Raw genomic sequence first — 26,564 nt, 5'->3', positions numbered from 1 at the left:
TCCGAGAAACCTCAATTTTTGGTCGACTGACTCTGATGATTTGGTGTTCCCCAACTATCTACCTAATGTGAACTCAAATGCCGGCCGACCTGTCCTTTTGAATGAGCAAATCCGGCTGAACGCCCGTATCCGAGGTTCCACCATAACGCCGGTCCAACCTGACCCTGAGAACCATAAGCCTGGCTAGATGCCAGAGACCGTGGCGATCAACGAATATTTACCAAACTCCCAACGTCCTTACAAAGCTGCAATTAATCGTCGCGACCTTCAACGACCATTCCCATGGCGTTCGGAACACCAACCACGACCTTGCCTCTGGGGACCCGGACATCCTTGACCTTCATGCATCCAAAGACGTTGATCTCGCGAATGTTGGGGCAGCTTCGAAAGATGCGTCCGAGAACGAAATCATCCACCTCTTCGATGAAGCTGATTTCGAGCTTGACGAGGTTGCGGTACTGGTCCTCCTCAGAGAAGGCGTCCTCGAACGCCTCACGCTTGATGTGACGACAAGCGTGGATGTTGAGATTCTTGAGCTTCTTGCCGGAATGCTTCATGAGGGCACGGAATCCGTCGGAGCAGAGGCCAATGCCGTCTTCGTTCTCGCGGGGCTTGGTAGAGTCGCGGTAGCGGCACTTTTGGAGGTCAATGATCTCGATGCCAGGGTTCTCCCAGTTGTTGAAGAGGTCCGCGAATCCCTCATCCGTCATGTGCTCACTGTCGGTGATGCGGAACTTTTTGAGAGAACGGCAGGTGTCTCTGATCGCACTCAACACCTCGTCGTTGGCCGTGGGCATCTTCTTCAAGGAAAGCGTCTCCAGGTCCTTGCCTACACCGTGGATCATGTGGGCCAGGCTCTTGGAGGTGATGTCGTGCTGCAGGTGAAGGCCGAGGTGCTTCAATGACTTGATGTCGGCAATGGACTTGACGCCGACGTTAGTGACCTTTTGGTTGTGGTAGACCTTGAGGCGATTGAGGTTGGGACAAGTCTCGGGAAGGAGAGCAAGAAGTTCGTCGCCAACGTGCTTATCAGTGTAGTAGACCTGGATGGCTTCCAGATGGGCACCCTTCTGCTGGACGAACTTGGTCCAGCTCTCGTCGCTGAGGAGGTTGGCGCCGTGAAGAATAAAGTGCGTAAGCTTGATGTCGCGACTCAGAAGATAGTCCATGACCTCGTCCTTGAACTGAATAGAGTTGCGAGCCTTGAATCTCTTGAGGTTGGGTGCCGTCTGGAAGATGCTCTCGAATTCGTTGGAGCCCAGCTTGGCGCCGTCGTAGATGTGAAGGACCGTGGTAGATGGCTGCACAAACAGGGGCAGCGTCACAGGGCTGAGCAGTCGACGCTTGGAGAAGAGTCGCGCAATCTTGTCCACCACCTGGTCTGGCAAATCGCCCAAACTGTCGGCGAGGTCGACATTCTTGGCCAGAGTCTCGATGCAGAGAGTGGTCAGGTTCTTGGCACCAGTCTGGTACGTGCCGTCGAGGATGTTGCTCTGCATCTTGCGACGTTTGCCCTGGCCACCGGCGGGTTTCTTGGGCTTCTGCTTGCCCTTGCCCTTCTTGGCAGCCTCATCCTTGCTGCACTGCGCGCAAAGCAGACCGCCCTCGGGGCCACTCAGCGAGTAGGCGGTAACGGTGAAGCGCTTCTTGCAGATGGCGCAGTTATCCATCTGGCCTGGCAAGGGTTGGGCCATTTGCTCGAATAGGGCGCGTGCTATGTCGTCCTCATCTTCTGAATCCATGCCTCGGTGCTTGCGCTTCTTGAACGCTTTGGAGGCCTTGATTTTGGCGATGGCCATCTGCTCCTTTTTCTGACGCTTCGTCTTTTCAGCTGCAGTCTCATTGCGGCCGGACTGAGCAGCTCCGGCAGATGCTGTTGAAGGGCCGGCCTCGGCCTCGTCATCATCATCATCTCCGATGGCATTGTCTGCTTGGTTCTGGGCAGCAGCAGCAGCACGACGCTGGTCTGCATCCCGGCGAATCTGGTTTGCAGAGATGTTGTGGGCCTTGGAAGCGCATTGTCAGTTTGCACAGATGGTTAGTTTGGTCGAGATTCTTACAGCAAGGTAGTCGGTCAAAGCCGATTGTCTAGATTCGTGTCAGTGATGAGATGCGCATGGAGAGTGGGAAAACTCACGGTCCAGAGATGTGGCGGGTGATACGGACAGTGCCTGCAGCATCATCCTGAGGAGCTGCTTGACCCTGCTGGGGAGTCTGGTTCTGGACTTGAGCAGCCTGGGCAGCCTGAGCTTGGGATCGACGAGACGGTCTCGCCATTTTGGTGATGGAAACTTCCAGTCTCTGTGTGCAATGTTGGATGTGACGAGTTTGGTCGAAGCTTTTTTTTTTCCCCCTTCCGAGCTGCAGTTGGGATGAAGTTCAATCCTGGGGTGTTGCGGCGAGTCGTGATTGAGAAATGCCTTTCAGATAGGTGTGGCAAAGTTGTCTGAATTACAGACTAGCCAAGGGGTAGGAACGATAGACACCACTGGCAGGTCGATGGGTTGGAAATGGGCTCAAGTCCAGACCTTTGGTTGGAGAGAAAGGCAGGCACCAAACTGCAAAAATCACACCTGTTGACAATGCCGTGATGCGCTGGTTCGGGGGGCAAATTGAAAGGAGGCGACAAAGAAGTAGTGTCTTCTGGAGTCCTCTTGTTCCTGGATCGATACGCCCAGACCAGGTGTTGGAGGGTGAAGTTTGCAGCACACTGTACTGGTGATTGCCAATCTCTCAAGATCAGTGGGTGGAATCAAGGGTGTTGGTGAGGATGCACCGTGTGAAAGATGCAAGTGACAGCCCAAGAGACTTGCTGCTTAGAGGTATCCGTAGGCAGTTGCAGGGGTTTAATTGAAGGGAACCCACAGCAGTCCCGTCGTGGGGTACGGAGTACCTTGGCCAACTCGAATGGAAGGAGCCACAGAGCCACTTTACCGGAGTCGTCGGGGAGCAGATCGATCGCCCAAGTCGAATCGTCACACTGGAGCCCCAGGGACATGGAGATCGGCCATCTGCCTCTGCATCCAATGCTGCCATTTCGGTCTTGCTATTTATTTCCCTGGCAGATGAAACTGTTTCTGAGGATGGTTTTGTATGCCAAGTGGGATCATGGGATGTAGCCTTTCAAATCGCAGCCAGTCCAGGGGAGCTGTCGCTTCGCCAGGTGCCTTGATAAGCTAGTTCGAACCATCAAGGAACGTGTGCATCATCTCGACAGTACATTCATGTTCGCACCAGTGACCCCAGCCAAGCTAACAAAAAAAACTTCCCATTTCCAGACTGGCTTCAGGCTTTAGGCAGTCGCCCCTGCGTCTGGGCGCCTTCTCATCCCTGACAAAGAGGCCACGTGACTTCGTGTACAGAGCCCGCCATTGAAGGGCGCGTCCCTGATCTCCCCAGGTCCCCTCCTTCCCCGTCTCTCTTGTCTGAGGTGAGGCGGTCCTTCTCAGCTTTGCCTGACCGAAAAGGAGTTCGCCAGTGGCAAGTCCAAATTCTTTTTTCCCTTGGCCTTCTCCATCACCACTTGCCTCTTTTTTTTTTTTTTTCCCTTTCCCTTTTTCACATCACCAACCGTCAGACTGTGTGGCCTCTACCTCAGGGCAATCTACAATTTCAATTCGTCCTTTTCCCCTCCCTCACCAAAAGGTACCGAGATACCCCAATCATCGACCCCTTTGGTGCACAGTCTCCAAGCTTCTTCGGCGATAAGCTGAGACTGTTCGCCACCACTTGCCGAGCTTTGTCCCGGCCATCCCAACTTTCTTCTCACGTCAACCGTCGCCAAACTTTCACCTCTGTGTGAAAAAAAACCGACAAACTTCAATTTCCTTTCTCAAAATTGAGGTTGCAAGTGCAAAAAATCATTCTCGCTGCACCAAAAGGTTATCATCGCCGTCAAGATGACTGGCCGCCGTGGTCGCCCTTCTCTCGCTCAGAAGGAGAGTATGGCCTCCACTCGAAGCAGTAAGTCGTGGATTTAATTTTATTTCGGCCTGCACATCCACCATCAAATCGTGGACGACTGTGTGCGCAAACCACCATTGATAACTAACACATCCGCAGACTCCCCTGACCCTCTCTCGGTTGCTGGTACCGGCCGTCTCACTAGATCTGCATCGAGCCGTAACCTTGCAGCTGCGGCTCAACCTGTGACTTCAGCCCCTCCGACTGCCAAGAGAGGTCGAGGACGACCCAGCAGAGCCTCCCTGGCCAACGACTCGGCTTCCTCAACTGCATCTGCGTCTGCTGCTGCATCTGCCGACCTCACTTCTGCCAGTGAAGCCTCCACCCCTGCTACCAGCAATGTCGCTACACCTGCTCCCTCCGTCTCTGGGTCTGGCTATGTCCCTCTTGTCCTGCCTGCCGCTTTGAGAAACCCCAGGATTGAAGGATCTCAGTCTGCATCCAAGATCGAGGTTCATCTTCCCACTTCTGCTGGACTCAACGAGCGTGCTCTGCGTCACAGCCAGTATTCCATGCAGCCAGCCAAGCGCAAGGTTGGCGGTGGTTACTACGACGACGATGATGAAGAGGATGAGGAGCCATCTGATAACGACCGCGATGCCCTGGTTGCTCGCCGCCTCCAGAAGGAAGAGAACAAGAAATCGACTGCCTCCACCAGCCTGTCCGATGCCGCCCTCGCTCGACGTCTCCAGGAAGAGGAGTACGAGATGGATGAGTCTGATGTCCCGCTTGCCACTGGTCGCGGCCGTCGTGCGACTGCTATCGCTGCTAAGGCCACGGTAAAGGACAGCGACGCCGACTCCGAAGACGTTCCGCTTGTTTCTCGATCCAAGCTTGGTGGTCGGGGCCGAGGTAGACCCCCCAAGAAGCAAAAGGTTGTGGTCCCTGAGTCGGACAACGAGGATGGATTCGCAGATTCGACGGACGACGAGCTTAGCGATCTCTCGGACAACTTTTCTGAACTTGAGGATGATGATAGCAACAAGATTCCCAAGAAAGCAAAGGCAAAGGGCAAGGCTAAGCAGCCAGTCAGACGGACTAGAGCTTCCGCTTCGACACTGCCTCCAGCCTCTGAGGGGCTCCCTGAAGACGATGACGATGCTTTGTCGAGCCTCGATAGCGGCGACTTTGACAGCTCGGAATCTGACGAGGCCGATAGTGACGGCGGTCTTCAGAGCGCCGTGGCCGCACAGTCCCGGGGTCGCCGTGCCTATCAACGCGGCTCCAAGCGCCGCGGCATGCTTGAACGCGCCAGGTTGGAGAACAACCATCCTGAGCTTCTCACCATGTGGCAGGACTTGGAGGCGTCTCCCGCCCTCAGGCCCGACAAGATTGCTCAGCCGCAGCAGATCTCGCGTCAGCTCAAGCCCTTCCAGCTCGAGGGCGTCTCTTGGATGATTGAGATGGAAAAGACCGACTACAAAGGCGGCCTGTTGGGTGACGAGATGGGTCTCGGCAAGACCATCCAGGCGGTATCCCTCATCATGTCCGACTATCCCCAGAAGAAGCCCTCCCTCGTCTTGGTCCCTCCCGTTGCTCTTATGCAGTGGAAGAGCGAGATTGAATCCTACACGGACGGCACCCTCAAGGTCTTTGTCTACCACGGTACTATGAAGAACGCCAAGAACATGACCCTGAAGGAGCTCAAGAAGTACAATGTCATCATGATGTCGTACAACAGTCTGGAGTCCATGTACCGGAAGCAGGAGAAAGGCTTCACCCGCGCAGACGGCGTACATAAGGAGAAGAGCTTGATCCACCAGGTTGACTTCCACCGCATCATCCTCGACGAGGCCCATAGCATCAAGACCCGTACTACCATGACGGCGAAGGCTTGCTTTGCTCTGAAGACCTCGTACCGATGGTGCCTTACCGGAACTCCGCTTCAGAACCGCATTGGCGAGTTCTTCTCCTTGATCCGCTTCCTTCAAGTTGCGCCTTTCGCATCGTACTTGTGCAAGCAGTGCCCCTGTGCCGGCCTGGATTGGAACCTCGACGACGATCACCGTTGCCACTCGTGCGGACACGCCGGCATGCAGCACGTGTCCGTATTCAACCAGGAGCTCCTCAACCCCATTCAGAAGTTTGGCAACTTTGGACCGGGCCGCGAAGCCTTTCAGAAGCTCCGCTTGATGACCGATCGCATTATGCTTCGTCGCCTAAAGAAGGACCACACCAACTCCATGGAACTCCCCGTCAAGGAGATCTACGTTGATCGCCAGTTCTTTGGTGAAGCGGAGAATGATTTCGCCAACAGCATCATGACCAACGGCCAGCGCAAGTTCGAGACGTACGTCGCCCAGGGTGTCTTGCTCAACAACTACGCCAACATTTTTGGTCTCATCATGCAGATGCGCCAGGTGGCCGATCACCCCGATCTGATCCTTCGCAAGCATGGAGAGGGCGGGCAGAACACACTCATGTGTGGCGTTTGCGATGAGCCGGCCGAGGATGCCATCAGGAGCCGCTGCAAGCACGACTTTTGCCGCGCGTGTGCTAGAAGCTACCTGTTGTCTTCTGCTGAGCCTGACTGCCCCCGCTGCCACATTGCGCTGGCCATCGACTTGGAGCAGCCCGAGATTGAGCAGAATGAGGCTGATGTCAAGAAGTCTTCGATTATCAATCGAATCAAGATGGAAGAATGGACTTCTTCCTCCAAGATTGAGCTTCTCGTCCACGAGCTTCACAAGCTTCGATCAGACAATGCTTCGCACAAGTCCATTATCTTTTCACAGTTCTCATCCATGCTGCAGCTCATCGAGTGGCGTCTTCGTCGCGCCGGTATCACCACCGTCATGCTTGACGGCAGCATGAGCCCCGCGCAGCGCCAGGCGTCCATCGACCACTTCATGACCAAGACGGAGTGCGAGTGCTTCCTCGTCTCTCTCAAGGCCGGTGGAGTCGCGCTCAACCTCACCGAGGCGTCTCGCGTCTTCATCGTTGACCCGTAAGTTACATGTCTCAATACTCACTATCAAGTTCCCAGCTAACATGACATGCAGTTGGTGGAACCCTGCCGCCGAGTGGCAGTCTGCCGATCGTTGCCACCGCATTGGTCAAACCCGCCCCTGCACCATTACCCGTCTCTGCATCGAGGACTCGGTCGAGAGCCGCATGGTGCTGATTCAGGAGAAGAAGACCAACATGATCAACTCCACCGTCAACGCGGACGACAAGGCCATGGAGTCTCTGAGCCCCGAGGATATGCAATTCCTGTTCCGTGGTTCTTAGACTTTTAGCTCGTCTGCAAACTTTCTTTCATCATTGTGTTTTCCAGCAAAAAGTGGATTTCTGTGATTTCCCCCAGGGCGGCGTTGAGGACAAGGCAGGGCAGACGGAAAGGACAAGGACATTGGGACTGTAGTACCCAGCCCCCATCATCGGAGTCGGGCGTGCGTCGTTCTCTTCTTCCTATACCCCTTTTCGATTTGCAAATATGGCGTGGTTCACGGATGGAACACCTTGTGTGTATGGGTGTGGCCCATTGCTTTAGGTAGATACTCTCAGCGTTCAGCTGGGTGGTTCTTTGTTTCTCCATCTGGACAATAGATTCAGAAATTAGGTATCAGCAAATCTTGATCGCAATGCTAGTGACTATGAGGAGCCATATAGTGCCGTATAATCAACTGGCCGGTCAGCAATGTCAGCACCCATGGGCCCACGATCCGCAAACTCCGCACGTGGGCGCTGGGTTATGTAGGGGCCTTATGTACCAGGGTACGGAGTATTGGAAATCCCGGAAAGATACTCCCAATGGTTATTCAATCCCCACAGGCTTCAGGTGAGTGGAATGGTTCGTTCTGGGAAAGTCTATCCTGTACCATAGCTCGCGATGCCAAGCGGCCAATATACACGTAACACAACCGTTCCGTTCCAACGCGCCAGTGCCATTCTAAGTACGGCTGGGACTGAAACAAAGGAAAACACGCGGTTTGGGAATATGGGATACGAACTTTGCTCGATCGGGTACCGCGCGGTCTTTTAGTTGACGGGACTTGCGAGTCAGTCGATGACATGGGGGGGTTTATGTGTGTCCGGGCTCGGTACCCGTCCGGGGTGCGTCCCACTCGTGGAATCGTGCTGACGGTGCTGGTACGGCTCTTTTGACCGTCACAGATAGGGTCATTGATTTCACAGCTTGTTCAGAGGAAAGAAGTGGTGTGGTTCAACGCCCAGGTTGACGCTGGGCGTGGATTATGTACTATACTAATTATGTACGTGAATAGTCTTGACGATATCTCCTTTGGCCGCAATGGCTTGGGGATATCCCTTGATGGTATCCTTTTTGATGATTATGATGATGATGATGCTTCCCCTAAAACTCCAGAAGCCCGCTTCCCTGCCCTTCATAACATGGTCATGACATTTAATTTTCTTTCGTGTATACGGCATGCCGTCGTCCTCCTTACTCCTCAAGTGACGCGACGTACTCGATATCCTGCTGGGCCCAGGCCGTCAGGCGCGCAGCGAGGTCCTCGTCCGAGATGTCCTCCTCTCTCTCCTTGATGCCGAAGCCGTCGGTGCTGCAGGCGCCCGTACGGCGGAGGTAGTACAGGTGGGCGTCGACGTCGAGGCCAAAGGTGCCGCCGTTGCACTTTGTGTTGGCGGCGCCCTCGCAGACCTTGATGTCGGCGACGGCGTAGTCGACGGTGGTGGCGTTGCCGGTGGACAACCAGTACTCGGGGCTAGTGTGGCGGTAGCCGAAGAGGATGGGGGGCAGGCGGGGGACGGGGTCGTCGACGTGGGTGACGCGGTACTCGGCGCCGGCCTGGGCGGTGACGAAGTTGGTGAAGGCGGCGTTGCCTACACGGGGGCTGCCGTAGGTGTAGATGTCGACGGGGTAACCGTCGCGTCGGAGGTCGGCGGCGGCGATGGTCACGACGGCGCCGCCGAGGGAGTGGCCGGTGCCGACGATGGTGTAGCTGGGGTTGGCGGCCTTTGCGGACTTGACGGAGGCCAGAAGGGCGTCCTTGATCTCGTCCCAGCCGTTTGCGAAGCCGGTGTGGACCTTGCAGCCGTCGACAAAGTCGCAGTCGTCGAAGCCGAATAGGATGTTGGTGATCCAGTTGCGGACGTTGCTGGAGCCGCGGATGGCAATGACAATGTTCTTTCTCACGGGATCCGTGGCGACAAAGCCTTGGAGGCCAGAGACAAGACCGCTGAAGCATGTTAGTTACCTTCAGGTCAAAGGTGAAAAGCCAAGAGTATCTGGTCAACTTACGAAAAGGTTCCCACAATCTTTCCTCCGTTGGCGGTGACATCAGGGCAAGCATCGGCGCTGCAGGTGATTGATGCACCAGCGGCGGCCTCGCTGTTGCAAGAGGTTGCTGCCACCATCTATGTAACATGTTAGCGCACGCGGCCAAGTCAGAAGTCTGGGCAATGTCCTACCTGAACGTAGTACTCAAAGTTGGACAGGTCGGCGCTCGACACCGTCACGGCTCTCTCATCGAGAGCAGCCACCGGGGCTCTGACATCGAGGAGGGGAGATGCCGAGACTGCGGCAGACAGCAAAGGGAGAAGAGACAGCTTGGCCAACATGATGACGGTAGAGGAAGCAACTCAAGACAACAGGAACAGGGACGGAACTCGAGGACTTTCTCGTGAGGCACAACGAACAGAGAGACATGGCAAGCAATCGTCCTCCACGCTGCCGCAACGTCTTATACATAACCAAGAGAGCAACGAACGGAGCACCGGGGTAAAGAGGCCAGTGGATCGACATCGAGTCGTACACCCCAGACAACGGTCCGTTGTAAGGGTTGCGGTGAGTGCCCACCATGCCTCCAAGTCAAGCATTCATGGCTCGGGCGAGGTTGGGGGCCGGTAGCAAACCAACTCCCCTCGATATTGGGGATATGCGAGCCAGGGTGAGACTTCTCACGCTAAAGCAAACAATACGCAAGACTTTGCGGTTTCTGGCAGTTCCTCCGCAAGTTAGAGCAATCTCGCCAGGCACAGAGCGGCGGAAATCGGCACTAGAAGCGCCAGTTGCGAATGGAAGAGATGCGTTCTTGGAGAAGGCGGTTCCATACTCCATCTAGCAGGGGGCCAAGCTCAAGAGGTCCTACCGGGGGGGCGGCAGTGCGAGATAGACAGCTTTGACCATTGGGTGGCCTCGTCAGACAGACAAGAGGACAAGACCTGGCCCTGGCCGCTATAGCCAAGTATTGGTGGCAGGTCAGCGGTTCGGAGTGATTAGTAGCAAGCCTCGAGTGATATTGGTCTTGAATCAGTCCAACCATGAGGAACAGTGGGTGTGATGAGGTTGATGGACCGTCAAGGTGGTAAGGAAGCGCCCGTGCGGTCAGACAAAGACATCTCGATCCTTGGGTGTCCGTAGTGCAAAGACAGAGACTGAGAGACAAGCAATGAGAGTTTCTGCTCAATAACTCTGCGATCCTGGGGTGTCATTTGGCGCCACGTGAGCCAAGCATCCCCATAGTGGGCTTGCCGCTCATTGAACAACGACGACTGAGTGGATGGTCCCTGGACGGCGCCGAGCCGGGGTGAAGCTGGGCAATTCCCACTTCTGTTGGGCTCTGTCGAAACAATAGCGTCCGCACCGGGAACAAGTTGTTAATGAAGCTGGCCGAATGGTCCTTGTTCGAACGAACTGGTGGTCAATTGCGGTCGGCCGATTGCTGGAAGAAGCCCGCCGGCCCCCGGGCGAGTCCCTGGACGAGGCCCGCAAGAGCTCAACAAAATGCTGCCAATGTGGTCTTGTGCGAGTTTGAATTTTCCGATTAGTGTCGTAAGTCAAGTCAAAAGCCAAGACCAAGATACGTAAAACCAAATCGGGATTCTCGTGTGGTGATACGCGGCCCTCTACGCTGGAGAGCCGCTCTCAAGGCATCACGCGGACGAATGCTCTCGTACCACGGTTCGTTCCTCCCAATCGAGTATGGAGGTCGGTCAGGCAGAACAAGTTCCATCACGCCCATAGTTGTCGGCATTAAGGTACGCCTACAGACTATTGGCAAGAGTATTTGCAAAGAAAAAGCATGTGGATGTGATTAAAGACGGGAAGATGCAGCTGAGATGGATGGCAGATGCAACACCAAAGCCACTAGATTACGGTAGAGTGAGATGGAGGTGGGATGAAAAGGCTTGGAGACTTGGGGTCGGCGGCAGCGTTATGTCATGCTGCTTCCTGCCGCCTCTTGGGAGCTTGGGAGCTTCGGAGCTGAATCTCGCAGCTTCCTTCTTGTCTCTAGACTCTACACGATAGGTGTGTGGCAGCTTCATTCATGCATGCCGTGATGCCGTCCTTGCCAGCTTCTCTGTACGTCTGTCTACCTTAGTGCCTACACTACAGCAGACTCTCCCTCCTTCATCCACCTCCCCACACCCTCCCAGTTCTAACGATCAACGGCCAACGGTCAACGGTCCATCGTCGATTCGTCCCTTCTTCCCAGCGAGCCACCCGTACCTGATGATCAGATGTCGACCTAGCAACGCGGGGTTGAGACATTCTAGAAAGAAGGGTTGTCATCCGGAGTCCGCGCCCACGAGACCTCTTCCTCGCCCTCCATCACTTGGTCTCTTGGACCTGGTCTCTTGGACCTGGTCTCTTGGATCTGGTCTCTTGGACCTGGTCTCTTGGACCAATACATCCTCAATGCCTTCCCCTCACGATCAGTCGACGTTGCAGCCATCAGCTACGACATATCGGACACTACCACACATCTCGTTCAGCTATCACTGCGCCATCTCTCGAACCGACATTTGACCTTCTTTCTTCCCAAGATTGCCGTTCATGCCGTGCCGCTTCCACCGACCTTGCCTTTTGGTCGATTCCCGTTTTCCGTGCAGAACAAGAGCCGAAATCTGCGCTCCGTCACCCCTGACCCCTGCCCCATCGATCTTCGCCGCTGGACCGAGTTTGGGATTTCCGACCGCCTGGTGCTCTTCGCTTGCGAGTTTCCTAATTTCAGCAGTGCCCTGGACTCGATCTGGTGGACGTGGCAGACCCCAGGCAGAGACCTCTTGGGGTATCACGAGGTCCGTCTTGTACCACCACTCCGATGGTACACACCCATTTGCGATGCTGCATATGCACTTATTCAAGGAAATAGACATCTGTGGCCTGCCAGTGAACCACGCGCGCAATGCAACGCCCGGCCACAACCTGACAGACTGACAGCTCTCCCCGCGTCGGAGCCGAGCCCGGACGAGCAGTATTTTTCCCTTTTACAGTTTGCTGACCGCTCACAGCTCGCCAGAAATTCCCACCAAGCGCCCACCCTGCACGTAACAAGGGAGATCTTCACATCCATTTTGCATGCCACCTTGGATCGGCCATGTCGACATTTACGGTCATCATCGCCGTCTTGTCGACCCTTTGGGCCTCCAGCGTGGGTCTTCTTCACGGCTTAATCTTGTCATACCCACCGCTCCTCTCAACGCCCTCGCTGGAAAGCCCGACTCTGAACTGTCACTGTTCCCCGGGGACTTGCGAATGCCGTCGCTTAACTCCAAGTCCCAGGTTCCCACCTACCAACTCCCGCCCGAAGCGAGGCGGTTTCGGCCGCTAATCCGGTTCGACACCGAATCGATCCTTTGTACCAAAAGACTACAGCACAGAATTTCGAAAAGGGTGGTATTTCCCCCGCCTTGCACTGACTTATCGCTGGCGCTGTCGTATCAAACCATACTTTGTCTACGCGACATGTCGATCGACCACTCTAACGCTCATATCTGACAAGCATAGGCCCGAACAATCCAGCACAGCTGCCCAAAGGGAGCATCCCACAACCTTGATACGTTGCAATATCTGCCTTTTTCTAATGCTCTTGGACCCTTCTGGTAGCTATCAGGGCATCATGAGCTGTCAGGTATGGCTGCATATCCCTGCGGTCAGTAGAGTCCACGGAGCTGCCAAGCGGATCGTCTGTTGTCACTTGCCTTCTATACCACGCGGACTGTAAGGGCCCGTGATTGGAGTGTATAGTCATAATGACAAGTGAGAGCTACCGGTCCGCCAGTATCCTAGATATTCCGTGCGTAGTATATAAGTGAATGGCGGTGCTCGCGATGTCGCAGTTTCTGTAGCTCCTGTTCGTCCGCTCGTGTTGACGTAGCTCTCTCTCTCTCTCGTGACCTGTATCATTGGTTCGAGTCTAGCCTATAAGAGCCTTGCGGTAACGAGACCATTCGACCGCCGCCATGGCAAACACATTCTCTGTCAAGTCCCTGGTCGTAGCCCTCCTCGCTAGTCACATCTCATCCTGCGACGCCGCCGTGATATCAGTAAGATCCGATGTGCCTGCCGGATATGTCGCCGCGCCCTACTACCCGGCGCCGTACGGCGGCTGGGCCTCGGACTGGACAGACAGTTATAAGAGGGCGAAAGCTGTGGTTGATAAGATGACGTTGGCTGAAAAGACCAACATCACGTCCGGAACCGGCATCTTCATGGGTGAGTCTTGGTGGAGTGATGTCGTGGAATTCGTAACTGACATGCACAGGGTGCGTTTATCATCACAACATGTATAACTCCTGCTAACCATAACCAAGCCGCTGCGTTGGAAACTCCGGCAGCGCTTTGCGCGTCGGTTTCCCCCAGCTATGCCTCGCGGATTCGGCAACCGGTCTCCGTCAAGCCGACAACGTGACGGTGTTCCCGTCCGGCATCACGACCGGTGCCACCTTTGACAAGGACCTGATGTACGCTCGCGGTGTTGCCATTGGCAAGGAATTCCGAGGCAAAGGCGCCAACGTTTACCTAGGACCAGCCGTGGGTCCCATAGGGTATGTTCTGCCCCTGATGATGTCGTCCAGAACAAGCTAACCGTAACGCCAGTCGAAAGCCCCGTGGTGGCCGAAATTGGGAGGGCTTCGGGGCCGATCCTGCGCTGCAGGGCAAGGCTGCTGCTCTGACGATCAAGGGCGTCCAGGAGCAGGGCGTCATCGCCACGATCAAGCATCTCATCGGGAACGAGCAGGAGATGTATCGCATGTATAACCCTCTACAGCAGGGTTATAGCTCCAACATTGGTTGGTTACCGACAGAGGGAGAAACAGTGCTTGGTCTCTTGACTAACAACGACAGATGACCGAACACTCCATGAACTCTACCTGTGGCCCTTTGCAGATGGCGTACACGCAGGTGTAGGATCCGTGATGACGGCCTACAATGCGGCAAGTATTCCGTACACATCATTAAAACTTGAACTAACGGAAACCAGGTCAACGGCTCGGCATGCAGCCAGAACAGCTATCTCATCAATGGCATTCTGAAAGACGAGCTCGGCTTCCAAGGCTTCGTCATGAGCGACTGGCTTTCCCACATGTCCGGCGTAGGCAGCGCCCTCGCGGGCCTGGACTTCAACGCCCCCGGCGACCAGCAAGTTCCCCTGACGGGCTACAGCTACTGGATGTACGATCTCACCAGGGCGGTGCTGAACGGATCCGTTCCCGTGGATCGCATCAACGACATGGCCACCAGAGTACTGGCGAGCTGGTACCAGATGGGCCAAGACTCGGGCTTCCCCGCGCTCAACTTCGCCACGGGAACCCGCAACAGGGTGGGAGATCTCTACCCGGGAGCCTTCCCCTTCTCCCCCAGCGGCGTCGTCAACGAGATGGTCCAGGTGCAGGCGGACCACTACCTCGTCGCCAGGCAGGTCGCGCAGGAGGCCATCACCCTGCTCAAGAACAACGGCAGCCTTCTGCCCATTGCCACGTCGGCTTCGATCAAGGTCTTTGGCACCGATGCCATCACGAACCCAGACGGCCCCAACGCTTGTGCCGATCGATCCTGCAACAAGGGCCTGCTCGGCATCGGCTGGGGCTCGGGGACGGTTGACTACGTCTACCTCGACGATCCCATCACCGCGTTTAAGAAGAGAGCCAGCAACGTGACGTTCTACAACACCGACTCCTTTCCTTCCGTGCCGGCTCCAACAGCAGACGATGTTGCTTTCGTTTTCATCACCTCGGACTCTGGGGAGAATCAGTATGTCGTAGAGGGTAACAACGGCGACCGCAGTTCGTCTGGTCTCGACGCCTGGCACAACGGCAACAAGTTGGTCCAGGACGCTGCCGCAAAGTATTCAAACGTCGTGGTCGTCATACACTCTGTCGGACCAATCGTCGTCGACTCGTGGATCGATCTTCCCAGCGTCAAGTCCGTCCTGGTTGCCCACCTCCCCGGCCAGGAGGCAGGCGAGTCCCTCGCCAACATCGTCTTTGGCGCGGCCTCCCCCTCCGGCCACCTCCCCTACAGCATGACCAAGAAGGAATCCGACCTCCCAGACTCCGTGACCCAGCTCGTCGGCGGCTCCCTCGGCCAGCCCCAGGACACCTATTCCGAGGGCCTGTACATCGACTACCGCTACCTCAACAAGAACGGTATCAAGCCGCGCTTCGCCTTTGGTCATGGGCTGAGCTACACCGCCTTCTCCTACACCGGCGCGACCATCAGCTCCGCGACGGCGCTCACCGCGTCCCCGCCGGCCCGCCCCGCAAAGCAAGGGATCCTGACGTACACCGCGCCCATCCCCGACTGGACCGAGGGCGTCGCGCCGTCCGGCTTCAACAAGATCTTCCGGTATATCTACTCCTGGTGCACCGAGTCCGAGGCCAAGGACGCCGTCGCCGCCTCCAAGACGGAGACGTATCCCTACCCGGAGGGGTACAGCACCGCGCAGAAACCGGGCCCTCCAGCCGGCGGCGCGCAGGGCGGCAACCCCGCTCTCTTTGACGTTGTCTTTTCCGTGTCGGTGAAAGTGACCAACACGGGCAGTAAGTATTCGGGTAAAGCGTCAGCGCAGGCGTACGTGCAGTTCCCCGGCGGCGGGCCCGAGACGCCGGTGATCCAGCTGCGCGACTTTGTCAAGACGAAGAGCCTGGCGCCTGGGGAGAGTGCTACCGTGACGCTGCAGCTGACGAGGCGGGATTTGAGCGTGTGGGATGTGGTCAGCCAGAACTGGGTTGTGCCGAATCCTACCGGGCGGTATAAGATCTGGATCGGGGAGGCGAGTGACAAGTTGTTCTTGGCTTGTTATACGGATACCAAGACGTGTGAGGCTGGACTGGCCAGTCCTGTCTGATTTGTTCTTATGTGTAGTTAATCTTCTGAACTCTCCTTCAAATACTTGTGGTAGGGTCGGTTGATTGTTGTCAACCGATAGTGGCCAGAACGTTTGGATCGAGTCTCCCGTAGAAAGAGCGGCGTCAATGGGAACTGTCGTCAAATAATCAAACTTTCGGATTTGATCTCAGCAGTTCCAATTTAATAATACAAGGGTGGTATCTCTCAAGACTACAATCACAAAAGCAATTCCCAGAGCACTGCCCGATCCAACGAGGCATAAACTCCGGCTTTTAACCCAGCATCATAACCATACCATTCTTGATAGCGTCAATCTCCTTCTTCCCAAGCGGATCCTTCTTGTTAAAAGCATGCTGCTTCCGCTGCGCAGGCGTCCACGACGTGATATCCAAATCATCACCCCCAATCTTTCTCCCCTTCTTATACGACGCCAGCGCATCCGCCCACCCCCAGGGGTCCTCGCCGTGTTCCTCGGCCGTAGGCAGCTCCTCCTCCTCGTCATCGAGACCCTCAATGAGAGCCTTCAGCCCCGGGACGCCCTTGAGCGTGATGCCGTGCTTCTTGGCGTACGCTGCAACGTAGCTGTCGAATTTCTCCGCCGTAAAGGGGAAAGGACGCTTCTTGGACTTTTTGTGGACGGTCTCGTCTTGCAAGACGTCGAAGCCGCGTAAGGCGGAGGCGACTTTGAGCATGCCGGCCATGACGCAGCCCAGGTCTTTTACTTCCGAGTCCGCGGTCAGGACGCCCTCGCGCTCGAGGCGGGCGAGGGTTGTGAGGAAGAGGTTGCCGATGAGTTTTGCTGTTTCGTCGACGAACTCGCCGTCGTCGGCCCTGGATTTCATCGTATCAGTACCACGTGCTAGCAAGGAGGAATGAAGGAAGTACAACGTGACTCTTGAACTTACATGGCAAAGTCACCACCATTCAGGTACCAAACAAACGGGCACAGCGCCTCGCAGATAACCCACTGCTCCCGCCAGTTCCCTTTCGCCTCCTCGTAGTCGAGGACGAGGTTCTGCAGCACCTGCAGCACGCCGTAGGCCATGTGGTCGTTGTACGTGTACATGCGGAAGCTGTCCGGGTCGCGGACCTGGCAATGGATCTGCTGGCTCATGAGCTTGCGGAAGCCGGCGTGTGTGATCACGTAGGGCGCGTCCGGGTGCTCGGCCGCCGGCTTGTCGCAGACGCACGTCTTGCCGCCGTCGCATTTCTGGTTGGGCTTCTTCTTCTCGAGCTCGACGTAGGCGAGGTGCTGCTGCTCGTCTTTGTCTTTGCCTTGTGCGGTGGCCTTCTTCTTGTCGGCTACTTTGGACTTGGCCTTAGCCTTGCCCTTGGCTTGAGGCTCTTCCTTCTCCTCTTCTTCGTCGTCCTCCTCTTCGTCCTCGTCATCCTCGTCGTCCTCCTCGTCATCACCATGCCCGGTGCCAAAGGGACACCGGACTACGTACTCAAAGGCATAGGCAACCTCCTCGCAAGCCTTTTTGTAGTCCTCATCGACGTTACGCGACGCCGAGACCGCCGACCAGCGGGTATTCTTGGCTGGCCAGCGATTTTTACCGCGGTCGTCATCAGCAGGGGCAGCTGCGGGTGCAGGTGAAGAGGCCTCGGCCTCGGGAGCCGTAGTCTTGGGCTTCTTACTGGCACCGGACGCCGCTCCGGTTGAGCGTCTTTTAGGAGGCATTATGGGGTTGTCTTGGGGCACGGATGAATGTGTAAGTGAGTCTCACAGGGAATAGCTATTTCACTAGGTGGGAAACAAGAAACAAGAGAGCTTCAACTATGGCACTATGAACGGGGAGCCGTTTTCTTTTTGAGAACCGTAGGACTTCCATGTGAGGTAGAGCCACTGATGGATGGCACCATCGAAAGTTAAAAAGTTGCAGAGCTATGAGTTCTTTGCGTTTCCATCTGACGACGCGCGCAGAACGCGTTTGAGCTTGCCCAATTATGACGAATGTTGATCTGGGCCGTGGAACCCTCCATCCCTGGACGCGTCGAATCATGTGACACCCGGACAGATCGAGATACCGTTTCTTTTCTTTTTGTACTGTCTATGCTGTCCGGAGTACAGCTGAGGTCCAGGAAGATCAAAAGGTCTTCCATATCTGATAAGCAGGTCTGAGAAGCATCATAGCATTGCCAGCTGTGCGGGAAAAAGTCCGGCTTGCTTCGGGATTACGATAGGGGCTGCCGATGATCAATGCTGCTGGCCGCTTCTTCCCTTTAAGCCCTGCAGGGGTACAGTTGGAAAGGATGCGGGCACGACATGCGGCTTTGAACAGATGCTAGCAATTTCAAGAGAATGATATATGTCATGGAACTTGCCAGGGCCTATTCGAGGATGACCGAACAGAATGTCTTGCTACGTTGATGGCTTCTCAGTGCTTGATACTCGTCCGCCGTGGCCAAGAGACTGCGACTAAGGGCGCCTCATGGCCAGGAACATGACCTCTTCACTCTCGGCACAGAGAAGCACTGTCTCGACCCGAACCTTGCAGACAGATGCGTAAAATGACCATTGGGTGCAGCGGCCTGCGCAATGCCGAAAATGTTAACGGCTAGCGAGCAGCCTCACGAGCCCTGCTAGCTGTTTCCGCAGAATTCAACGAATTCCCTGAAACCCACTGGTTGAGTTGTTATACATTGGCTTCATATTGATACATATTGAACACTACCTCTCGCGGAGGCTCTAATGTTGGAGTCTTGCTTCAATCCGGCTTAGGCCATGCCCAACCTTGGCCACACCATCCCTGAGAACTCTGTCTGGGACAATCGTGCCCTTCTCTCCTCATCTGCAGCAATGTCGTCCGGTCCTTTCCACGGTTCTCCGTAGCTCTATCCTCCCACGTTACATTCAAACGCCGAGCTTCGTGCGGCCCTTCTGGCGCCTCCGTGCAATGATCTTGCGTCCGTCCTTGGTCTTCATGCGGGAAACGAAGCCGTGTCTGCGCTTCTGGATCAGGCGGGTGTTGCGGTTCATGGTGTTGCGAGGACCGCAGCGGAGCTGCATGGCGCCCAGAGCAGGGTGCTCGGTGATGGCGCTCGTGGGGACCAAGTCGGCAATGGCGCCATCGACGGTCGAGGGAGTGAACGGCGTGGCATTCGGCCGGCGGAAGGCGGATGTGAGAGGTGTGATGGACGGACGCAGCGAGGGGAGGGAGGAGAACGTCCTATGGTGCCGGTTAGCTACTATCTTCACCTCTACTGCTAAGGGGTTGAGGCACACCTTTGTGATGTCGATTGAATGACGACGCGCACCGGCTGGGTAGCCGGGCGGGCGAGAAAAGCCCTCGCCAGGCCTGTGATGGATTGGCGCATCATCTTGGCGGCAATTGTATGGTTGTCGTCGAGCGGCGTGGAGCTCAAAGTGACACTATCGACGGCTTCGAGATTTTGCGGGAAGACTTTCCTGCAATCCAACGGCAGTTCCCGTCGCTCATGCATTAAACGGGGTTCCACCGTTCGGACGGGGCTTTCGTCTGCACGCAAGACATTGCATGAGGCGGGTGTTTCAGCCAATTAAAGTTGGGGTAAGCTGGAGTCCTCGCAGCCAATGATCGACCCTGCCGGCAGCCGCAGGCCCCGAACCGCACCAGCCCGCCCCCACTTGGTCCCATTCGCCGGCTCACTGTGGACAGCTTGCCTGAGCTAACAATACTCCGTACCCAAGCACGAGCTGTCAGACCCAGCTTGCGACAAGGTCCGGAGCCTGCTTCTTTTCATCTCCAATCCCATATATTCCATTCTTGTCCCTCCTTTGCAACCCCTCCGGAATCCGAAGAAAAGCAAAGAGAGGCCAACATGGATTTTCTTCAACGCCTCGCGCGGTTCTTGGACCGACCCCTCTTCCCGTGGAAGCGCCTCATCCTCGGCTTCTCGGTCGGCCAGTTCGTCTTTGAGAGCTTCCTCTCGCTCCGCCAGTACCAGGTCCTCAAAAACACCAAGCCCCCCAAGGTTCTCGAACAGGAAGTCTCCCAGGAAGTTTTCGACAAGTCTCAGGCTTACGGTCGCGCCAAAGCGGAATTCGGTTTCATCAGCGGTCTCTGGGGTCAGATCCAGAACATTGCCTTTATCCAGTTCGACGTCCTCCCCAAGCTCTGGTCATGGTCCGGTCACCTGTTGCTGAAGTTCGCGCCGGCGCGCTTCACCGGCGAGATATCTCAGTCCATCGTCTTCGTCCTCGCCTTCATCATGATCCAGCAGGTCCTCTCGCTGCCTAGCTCCATCTACCAGACCTTTGTGCTGGAGGAGAAGTTTGGCTTCAACAAGCAGACGCCCAAGCTCTTCATCACCGACATGATCAAGTCTCAGCTCCTCGCCTTTGTCCTCGCTCCCCCGATCCTTGCCGGCTTCCTCTCCATTGTCAAGAAGACGGGCAACCAGTTTTTCTTCTACCTCTGGGCCTTCGCCGCTGGTCTCCAAGTCTTCATGATCACAATCTACCCGGTCGCCATCCTGCCTCTATTCAACAAGCTGTCGCCTTTGGAAGAGGGTGAACTGAAGAACGGCGTTGAGAGCCTTGCCAAGAGCCTGAACTTCCCCCTCCACGAACTCTATGTGATTGACGGAAGCAAGCGCAGCGCCCACAGCAACGCCTACTTTTTCGGTCTTCCCTGGAAGAAGCACATTGTCATCTACGACACCCTCATTGAGAAGAGCGAGACGCAGGAGGTTGTTGCCGTTCTGGCTCACGAGCTTGGTCACTGGAGTCTCGGCCACACCACGCGCCTCTTTGGCATCTCTCAGGTATGTCTCTGCAGTCCACCGGCGCAACAGCATTCACTAACAGCGATAGGCCCACTTCCTCTACATCTTCGCCCTCTTCTCCGTCTTCATCAGCAACAACTCCCTGTACGCCGACTTTGGCTTCCTCACGGAGCACCCCATCATCATCGGCTTCATCCTCTTCTCCGATGCGCTCTCCCCCATGGACACCGTCGTCAAGCTGCTCATGAACATCCTGAGCCGCAAGTACGAGTTCCAGGCCGACGCGTTTGCCCAGAAGCTCGGATACTCTGCTGAGCTGGCTAGATCACTCCTCAAGCTCCAAATCCAGAACCTAAGCTCCATGGACGCCGACTGGATGTACGCGACCTACCACTTCTCCCACCCGCACCTGTCGGAGCGCCTCAATGCGCTCAACTGGAAGTCTACGGGCAAGGTCACATCGGAGGAACCCACCGTGGGCAAGACCTCTGGAAGAGACGAGTTGTAAAGGGGAAGTTAGCTGAATAGAGTGCTTGCGTCTTTCAAGAGCATTTTCGGGGTTCACACTCCGCAGACATATTTGTATTACTACTAGGTCACCCAACGAACGGGCAGGTGACTCGTCGGGTCGAGAAAGCGGATGGAATAAATCGTTTTACGCAGTGAAAGCAGACTACAAGTTTCCGTCCCACCAGCTCATCGCCTCGGAGCTCTCACGTTGGCCAGCACGCGTGCCAATAGCTCCTCTCTCGTGTCGTTGTCCTGCGGAAACAGGTTTCGCTATGTTACATGTAAGTACACAATGACGGAGACGGAGAAGAGAGCTGCAAATACCGCCGCAAGCCACCTCCTCATCTCCTCTCTGGTCCAGTCCTCGGGGTTGCCTGTGGGATCCGGCCCCGCGGGGAACATGTCGCCGCCGTAGATGGCCCATACGGCTACGGCTGTGACCAAGCCGCCGAATGCTAGTGAATGGTCAGCACTTAGGTCTTTGTGCGCGATTATATGTTGCTTTACCGAGTACGGCATTCTAAGAAAGTATTAGCAGAGCAACTAAATGCAATCATTGTGATAAGGTACGGACCCTGGATCTCATGGCATTGTCGAGTGGTGTAGGCATCGTATGTAGATGTGGCGGTGCAGTGACAGTATGTCTTGTGCAACTAATGGCCGGAACCTCAGGTTTTCAACGCGGCGAATAGGAGCAGAAAGAGCACCGATTACAAGGTATGCGAAAAGCTTAGAGGACACCTTTGGTAACGTGTTATGCGACGTGTTCGTTTATAGACTGGTTTGAGTTGAAGCGTCGTCAACCCATGCGCAAGGAAAGGTACAGGCCGAGGGTCTGGTCCAGCGCCACGTCTACCCCGAGAGCTTTCGGGGCGTGTGACGCGTGCCACAGTGACGTCCCATCTGAAATGGTGTGGTGCTGCTGCCTGTGGCTGTGGAGGAACCTGGAAATCCGTGGGACCCGACGGGACCCGACTCCGCTCCTCGGTGTGGTCGGTGACAGACCCCCCGGACAGGCGACCTATTCCAGCCCGCCCCGATAAGATAAGGTCGAACCTCGCAAGATGCATCGAGTCCCTCTCTCCCCGGCCGAGTACTCGAGCTGGTCCGTGCATTTCGCTGCCACAGGGGTCCATCCCACAAAATCAATTTTCCATCCAAAAAAGCCCACGAAAGTCTCACGACAGCAACCACTCAATCCGACCAGACAAGACCCCCTTCGTTGTCGCCAATCCCCCCCGAAAAATACCGCCAAGATGCCTCGCGAAATCGGTGATATCAAGCAGGTACGTTGCAGCGCTGTTGAATTATTGTTCTTGTATATATTACCGGGAGAAAATTGACTAACAATTGCTGCTTCTGTAGTTCATTGAGATTGCCCGGAGAAAGGACGCTTCCTGTATGCCATGACCTGATTCCCTTCCTCCCACTACCACACACCCGACGAAGCCTCGAACGACTATTTCGACTAGAAGAGAAACTTCGAATCTCGGACAAGAGAAAGATCCAGAAAAGGAACAGCATTTTCTAACGTGTACTTCATTCATAGCCGCTCGCATCAAGAAGAGCACCAAGAACTCCCAGATCAAGTTCAAGGTCCGCTGCCAGCGCCACCTCTACACCCTCGTCCTCAAGGACTCCGACAAGGCCGAGAAGCTCAAGCAGTCCCTCCCCCCTCGTACGTTTTGAACCCTCTTTCTAGATCATCCCTCGGCGCAGTTCTACCCCTCGAATTTTCCTTTCGGAAAAAAAAAAGCCTCGTACGCAGTTGAGGAATACGGAAAGGAGAAAATGCAGACGGGGGCTAATCACGAATCGATTAAACTGCCGCTAACCACCATTTCCCTGCAGAGCTCCAGATCAAGGACGTCCCCAAGAAGAACCCCAAGGGCAAGTCCTCCGCATAAGGGATTCCCGTAAAAAACGTCTCGAAACAAAAATCGTCAAAAGGAAAACTTTGAGCTTCGATGGGGATATAAAAGCATGAGTACGGATAGCCAGTCATGAGGTCAATGGAATGAATTTTTGACTCGTTCCCCCACCTGGGTTCTGTGTTTTTTCGTGGGGCTATTGGCCGGTCGGCCTATTTGGGGGAAAATGAGGTTTTGAAAAGCGTAGTGTTTTGTTTTCTCTCGGTTCTGTACCTTGAATGGTACGGGAACGGGGAAGGCAACCTGCGTCACCACATAACATGGCGTCGAGGAATATCACCTAGGCAGTTTGCGAGATGAGATGGAGACTGTGCCAACGTTTGTTGCTAGTCAGACATTTCCCGCCAACGAAGAAACCATTGAACACAAAAGACTGCCACCGCCCGTGCCCCTCTTCTCTAACGGTCCTCTTGCAAACCGGACAGTGCTAGCAACACTCTTGGAGGCCGTCTACCATCTAAACGCCAAAGGCTCCGTGTCTCTGGTCTATCGACGTTCGTACCGTCACAGCCCCCTCACATGAGCCGCTTGTAGTGCCAAATGTCTGTCCCCGTCACAAACTCCTGAATGCCAGCCCATTCCTTGAACCCCTCGTGCTCCGCGATCGCCTTGTGCTGTTCCACCGTCTCCCAGCCGCAGTACATGACATACTCCTCGAGGTCCTCGGCGGCTTTCTCAATTCGCCAGCCGCCGCGGACGGGAAACGGCTTCGACGACTCCTCGACAACCCACTTGGCCTCGGCGTACTTTTTGACAAACTCCTCCCTCTTCTCCGACTTCACCCCGAACCGCCCGACGCTGAGCACCGGCGCCGTCAGGAGGGATGGCGGCTCGTCTTGCGCCTTCTTTTTGCCCTCTGCCTTGCTCTCTTCCTCGGGTACCGGCGCTTCCGGCTGCTTGCCCTTGGAGTCCATCTCCGCTTCTGCAGCCCCCTCCTTCGTCTCTGACGGTGCTGATGCAGGCGTCGCAAAGATGGGCGCGTCAATGTGAAAGAATAGCACGCTTCGCGGACCCTCGATGTGAATATGTGGCATCAGCTTGGCCATGACGTTCTGGTTTTCGGGTGACGCGATCCACTCCCCATGCGCCTGCGGCGAATCCCACTGCGCCGCCAGGAGTATTACGGTCGGGTCCTCGACCTGCTGGAGGATGGCGGTGCCGCGCTCTATCCGGGTCGGCGGCAGGCCGGGCTTCTGGCGCAGAACCCAGGTGTCCTGGACGGTCTGGCAGTAGTCCATGAGCTCCTTGACCTCCTCGGTGAGGGGCTCCTTGAATTGGAGAAGAGCGAGCTCCGTGACGGCCATCGCTGCGAGCTTGTTCAATTTTGTCGGCGAGGGCGAGTTCGCTTTCTTCTGCAGACAGAGATATCAAGTTGAAGACGGCAATTCCGGGGTTCGCGGGGTCAGCGGGAAGCTCTTCGCGCGGGGTTCGGTGCGGGCCGGGGGATAGTACAAAGGTACTTTGGAGCTTTGGGTATAAAGATACAAGGGATAGCCCCTCTCTGCTCGAGATGATGTCTCGGGAAGAATCTCAGGCCTTGCCAGAGTCTTTGTGTTTTCGATTCGCTCAAGTCAACATCGGAGCATCCGAGGAGATAATGGAGTATGAAGTCCACTTGGCGGGGCAGTGAGGCTGCAGGATGATACCGATGCGGGACGAGTGACGCTGACGCCCGGCGAGGAGCGGCACAGACACGACGGTCCTAGGTTAGTGTAGGAGCCGGTAGCTCAGTGATAGGCTCAATTGTGTGACAGCCTAAAGCTGATATGCATTGTTCTTCCGTCTGAAGAGGCCAAGCAAGCTTGAACTTCCCCTCAATGCTTTGGCTCTGCTGGACGTTTACCCCGCCGTTGCAGTATTTCCCCGTGGATTATACTTTTGCCCGTTGTGTCCCAAGTCTTTGATAGCTCTACGCAAGGTTGCAAGCCGTTACTTGAGCTAAATTGTAATACGAAAAAGTCGGCTCTCCTGGCACGTTGATGTGGCACTGGCTAAGCCGGCATCTCGTGGCTAATTCGGAACGTCCACCTAGATCTAAGTGCATTGAAGTTCTCGTTTCTGTGCCATCTCTGAGATCTAACGATCGCAGAATATAGGCTGTCTATGGGCCTGAGGGTGATATGCTTGACGATGCTCCATGCCAAATCGTTTGAAGCGGTGTGTTTCCTTAGTAGATGCTATCGGAAACGCAACATGCAGCCGTGATTGTTGAGATTGCGCGCCTGGACCATTAGCAAGACGAGAACATCATCGGTCTCTGTTCCTGCCAAGCGTTTGCTTGTCTCGACCTATCGTGCTGGGCGATCGACAAGTCTCCTCAGGCGAGGAGACAGACCCGCAAATGCACTGCGCAGCCTGCGCCTCGGTGGTCAAGCTGAGAGCTCCCCGGCACGCCCGGCGAGGGATCTAACGGCAAGGTATCGATAAGCCAACCTTCGTGTTCGCGGCATCCACTGGCTGCCGGTAAGCGTCCATGTCTGGCGGAAAACGGTGCTCCAGGCACGGCCGCCGCTGCGTTTCCCAACGAGCCTCACGAGAGCTGGCATTGAGACAGTTGCCTGAGCCTTTTCGTTATGATGCGGCGATGCAGCCCGTTTCTCAATCCAAGACACGGAGCTGCCAAACGGTGAAGGTGTCACAAATTGGAGAGACAGGAGGGCTTTGGTTGACGGGTTGTCGTAGCCCTTGGCGCCTGTTCTCCCTTTCCCCCGATACTGGAACTGCTGTGATACCTCACCGCCTCGAGTCTTGGTTCTTTCTCTGTGTCATCCACGATGCAATCTCTTTGTTATTGGCTGGTCGTGGCTGGGTCAACGCATGTCGAGTCCGTGATCGGTGGTGTTGGTCGCATCGGACTGCCCATGTTGGTCGGAGGCTCTTGGCCGGGGTGAACTGCCTATGCGGACGCCCTTTGAGCAGATCGGTGCTACCACAGCCCCTACCACGAACGAGTAGAGGCATCAGACGAAACGACGCTCGATCGCCATGATGGCGACATGATTGGCGATTTAGGGGTCGTCGTCGAATGGTCTGGCACTTCTGGGCTATTCTGCCGTCGTAATGTCCCAGCCACGCCGCAACTCAAAGCTTCTCGGCGGTGGCTTGGAGACGCCCATAGCTGTCGTCTGCAAGCCTGATTTGCGTGTGGTGCTGTTGGCGACTGCTGGTGTTGAACCGCAAGGCTTGTTGCTTCGGCATCGCTTTTGATGGAAGACATAGTTGATACTCCGTACTCCATACATTTATGGGCAATAGAGGTACCATGCAGCCGGTCAGCATCGAATCGAAGCCTTGAAAGGAAGTTCGATTCAGCTGCGGTTTAGAACCAGTGAGGTAGCAGCTCAAGAGCTCCGAGCTGTCAGCTTCGCATGCGAAACGACAGTCTCGAGCAGCCG

At 55.6% G+C, this 26,564-nt stretch overlaps 11 protein-coding genes across 11 annotated transcripts; 5 read left to right on the top strand and 6 right to left on the bottom strand.

Annotated features, from left to right (window-relative positions):
* Positions 1 to 251: 251 nt before the first annotated feature.
* CCOS01_00574 (uncharacterized protein) lies at positions 252 to 2,277 on the bottom strand (the record flags this gene model as incomplete). The annotated part of the gene is made up of 3 exons (XM_060448771.1): positions 252 to 2,006; positions 2,061 to 2,088; positions 2,138 to 2,277. 3 exons carry the CDS (start codon positions 2,275 to 2,277, stop codon positions 252 to 254), a joined length of 1,923 nt encoding a protein of 640 aa, XP_060320209.1.
* A 1,622-nt stretch (positions 2,278 to 3,899) lies between these two features.
* Positions 3,900 to 7,194, top strand: CCOS01_00573 (SNF2 family domain-containing protein; the record flags this gene model as incomplete). Its single annotated transcript, XM_060448770.1, has 3 exons — positions 3,900 to 3,963; positions 4,063 to 6,910; positions 6,966 to 7,194. 3 exons carry the CDS (start codon positions 3,900 to 3,902, stop codon positions 7,192 to 7,194), a joined length of 3,141 nt encoding a protein of 1,046 aa, XP_060320208.1.
* Positions 7,195 to 8,368: 1,174 nt separating this feature from the next.
* Positions 8,369 to 9,504, bottom strand: CCOS01_00572 (lipase; the record flags this gene model as incomplete). The annotated part of the gene is made up of 3 exons (XM_060448769.1): positions 8,369 to 9,122; positions 9,185 to 9,300; positions 9,355 to 9,504. The coding sequence occupies 3 exons, from the start codon at positions 9,502 to 9,504 to the stop codon at positions 8,369 to 8,371; spliced, it is 1,020 nt and encodes a 339-aa protein (XP_060320207.1).
* Positions 9,505 to 11,398: 1,894 nt separating this feature from the next.
* On the top strand, positions 11,399 to 12,342 carry CCOS01_00571 (uncharacterized protein; the record flags this gene model as incomplete). Its single annotated transcript, XM_060448768.1, has 2 exons — positions 11,399 to 11,504; positions 11,561 to 12,342. The coding sequence occupies 2 exons, from the start codon at positions 11,399 to 11,401 to the stop codon at positions 12,340 to 12,342; spliced, it is 888 nt and encodes a 295-aa protein (XP_060320206.1).
* A 789-nt stretch (positions 12,343 to 13,131) lies between these two features.
* Positions 13,132 to 16,019, top strand: CCOS01_00570 (glycosyl hydrolase family 3 N terminal domain-containing protein; the record flags this gene model as incomplete). The annotated part of the gene is made up of 5 exons (XM_060448767.1): positions 13,132 to 13,434; positions 13,532 to 13,716; positions 13,769 to 13,962; positions 14,018 to 14,076; positions 14,154 to 16,019. 5 exons carry the CDS (start codon positions 13,132 to 13,134, stop codon positions 16,017 to 16,019), a joined length of 2,607 nt encoding a protein of 868 aa, XP_060320205.1.
* A 274-nt stretch (positions 16,020 to 16,293) lies between these two features.
* On the bottom strand, positions 16,294 to 17,702 carry CCOS01_00569 (uncharacterized protein; the record flags this gene model as incomplete). The annotated part of the gene is made up of 2 exons (XM_060448766.1): positions 16,294 to 16,852; positions 16,927 to 17,702. The coding sequence occupies 2 exons, from the start codon at positions 17,700 to 17,702 to the stop codon at positions 16,294 to 16,296; spliced, it is 1,335 nt and encodes a 444-aa protein (XP_060320204.1).
* Positions 17,703 to 18,875: 1,173 nt separating this feature from the next.
* On the bottom strand, positions 18,876 to 19,342 carry CCOS01_00568 (ribosomal protein L34; the record flags this gene model as incomplete). Its single annotated transcript, XM_060448765.1, has 2 exons — positions 18,876 to 19,191; positions 19,248 to 19,342. 2 exons carry the CDS (start codon positions 19,340 to 19,342, stop codon positions 18,876 to 18,878), a joined length of 411 nt encoding a protein of 136 aa, XP_060320203.1.
* A 282-nt stretch (positions 19,343 to 19,624) lies between these two features.
* CCOS01_00567 (peptidase family M48) lies at positions 19,625 to 21,236 on the top strand (the record flags this gene model as incomplete). Its single annotated transcript, XM_060448764.1, has 2 exons — positions 19,625 to 20,767; positions 20,817 to 21,236. Coding segments are annotated over 2 exons (1,563 nt in total), but the record flags the coding sequence as incomplete, so codon positions are not given.
* Positions 21,237 to 21,424: 188 nt separating this feature from the next.
* On the bottom strand, positions 21,425 to 21,848 carry CCOS01_00566 (uncharacterized protein; the record flags this gene model as incomplete). Its single annotated transcript, XM_060448763.1, has 4 exons — positions 21,425 to 21,508; positions 21,563 to 21,693; positions 21,746 to 21,758; positions 21,813 to 21,848. The coding sequence occupies 4 exons, from the start codon at positions 21,846 to 21,848 to the stop codon at positions 21,425 to 21,427; spliced, it is 264 nt and encodes an 87-aa protein (XP_060320201.1).
* A 454-nt stretch (positions 21,849 to 22,302) lies between these two features.
* Positions 22,303 to 23,145, top strand: CCOS01_00565 (60S ribosomal protein L38; the record flags this gene model as incomplete). Its single annotated transcript, XM_060448762.1, has 4 exons — positions 22,303 to 22,524; positions 22,604 to 22,637; positions 22,788 to 22,916; positions 23,090 to 23,145. The coding sequence occupies 4 exons, from the start codon at positions 22,303 to 22,305 to the stop codon at positions 23,143 to 23,145; spliced, it is 441 nt and encodes a 146-aa protein (XP_060320200.1).
* Positions 23,146 to 23,684: 539 nt separating this feature from the next.
* On the bottom strand, positions 23,685 to 24,473 carry CCOS01_00564 (uncharacterized protein; the record flags this gene model as incomplete). Its single annotated transcript, XM_060448761.1, has 1 exon — positions 23,685 to 24,473. One exon carries the CDS (start codon positions 24,471 to 24,473, stop codon positions 23,685 to 23,687), a length of 789 nt encoding a protein of 262 aa, XP_060320199.1.
* Between the last annotated feature and the right edge of the window lie 2,091 nt (positions 24,474 to 26,564).

Source organism: Colletotrichum costaricense (assembly GCF_030867565.1).
Source record: "Colletotrichum costaricense strain IMI 309622 chromosome Unknown Scaffold_1.1, whole genome shotgun sequence".
Taxonomy (NCBI): Eukaryota; Fungi; Ascomycota; class Sordariomycetes; order Glomerellales; family Glomerellaceae; genus Colletotrichum; species Colletotrichum costaricense.
Note: the sequence above shows the minus strand (reverse complement) of the source record. Positions and strands in the feature narration are given on the sequence as shown.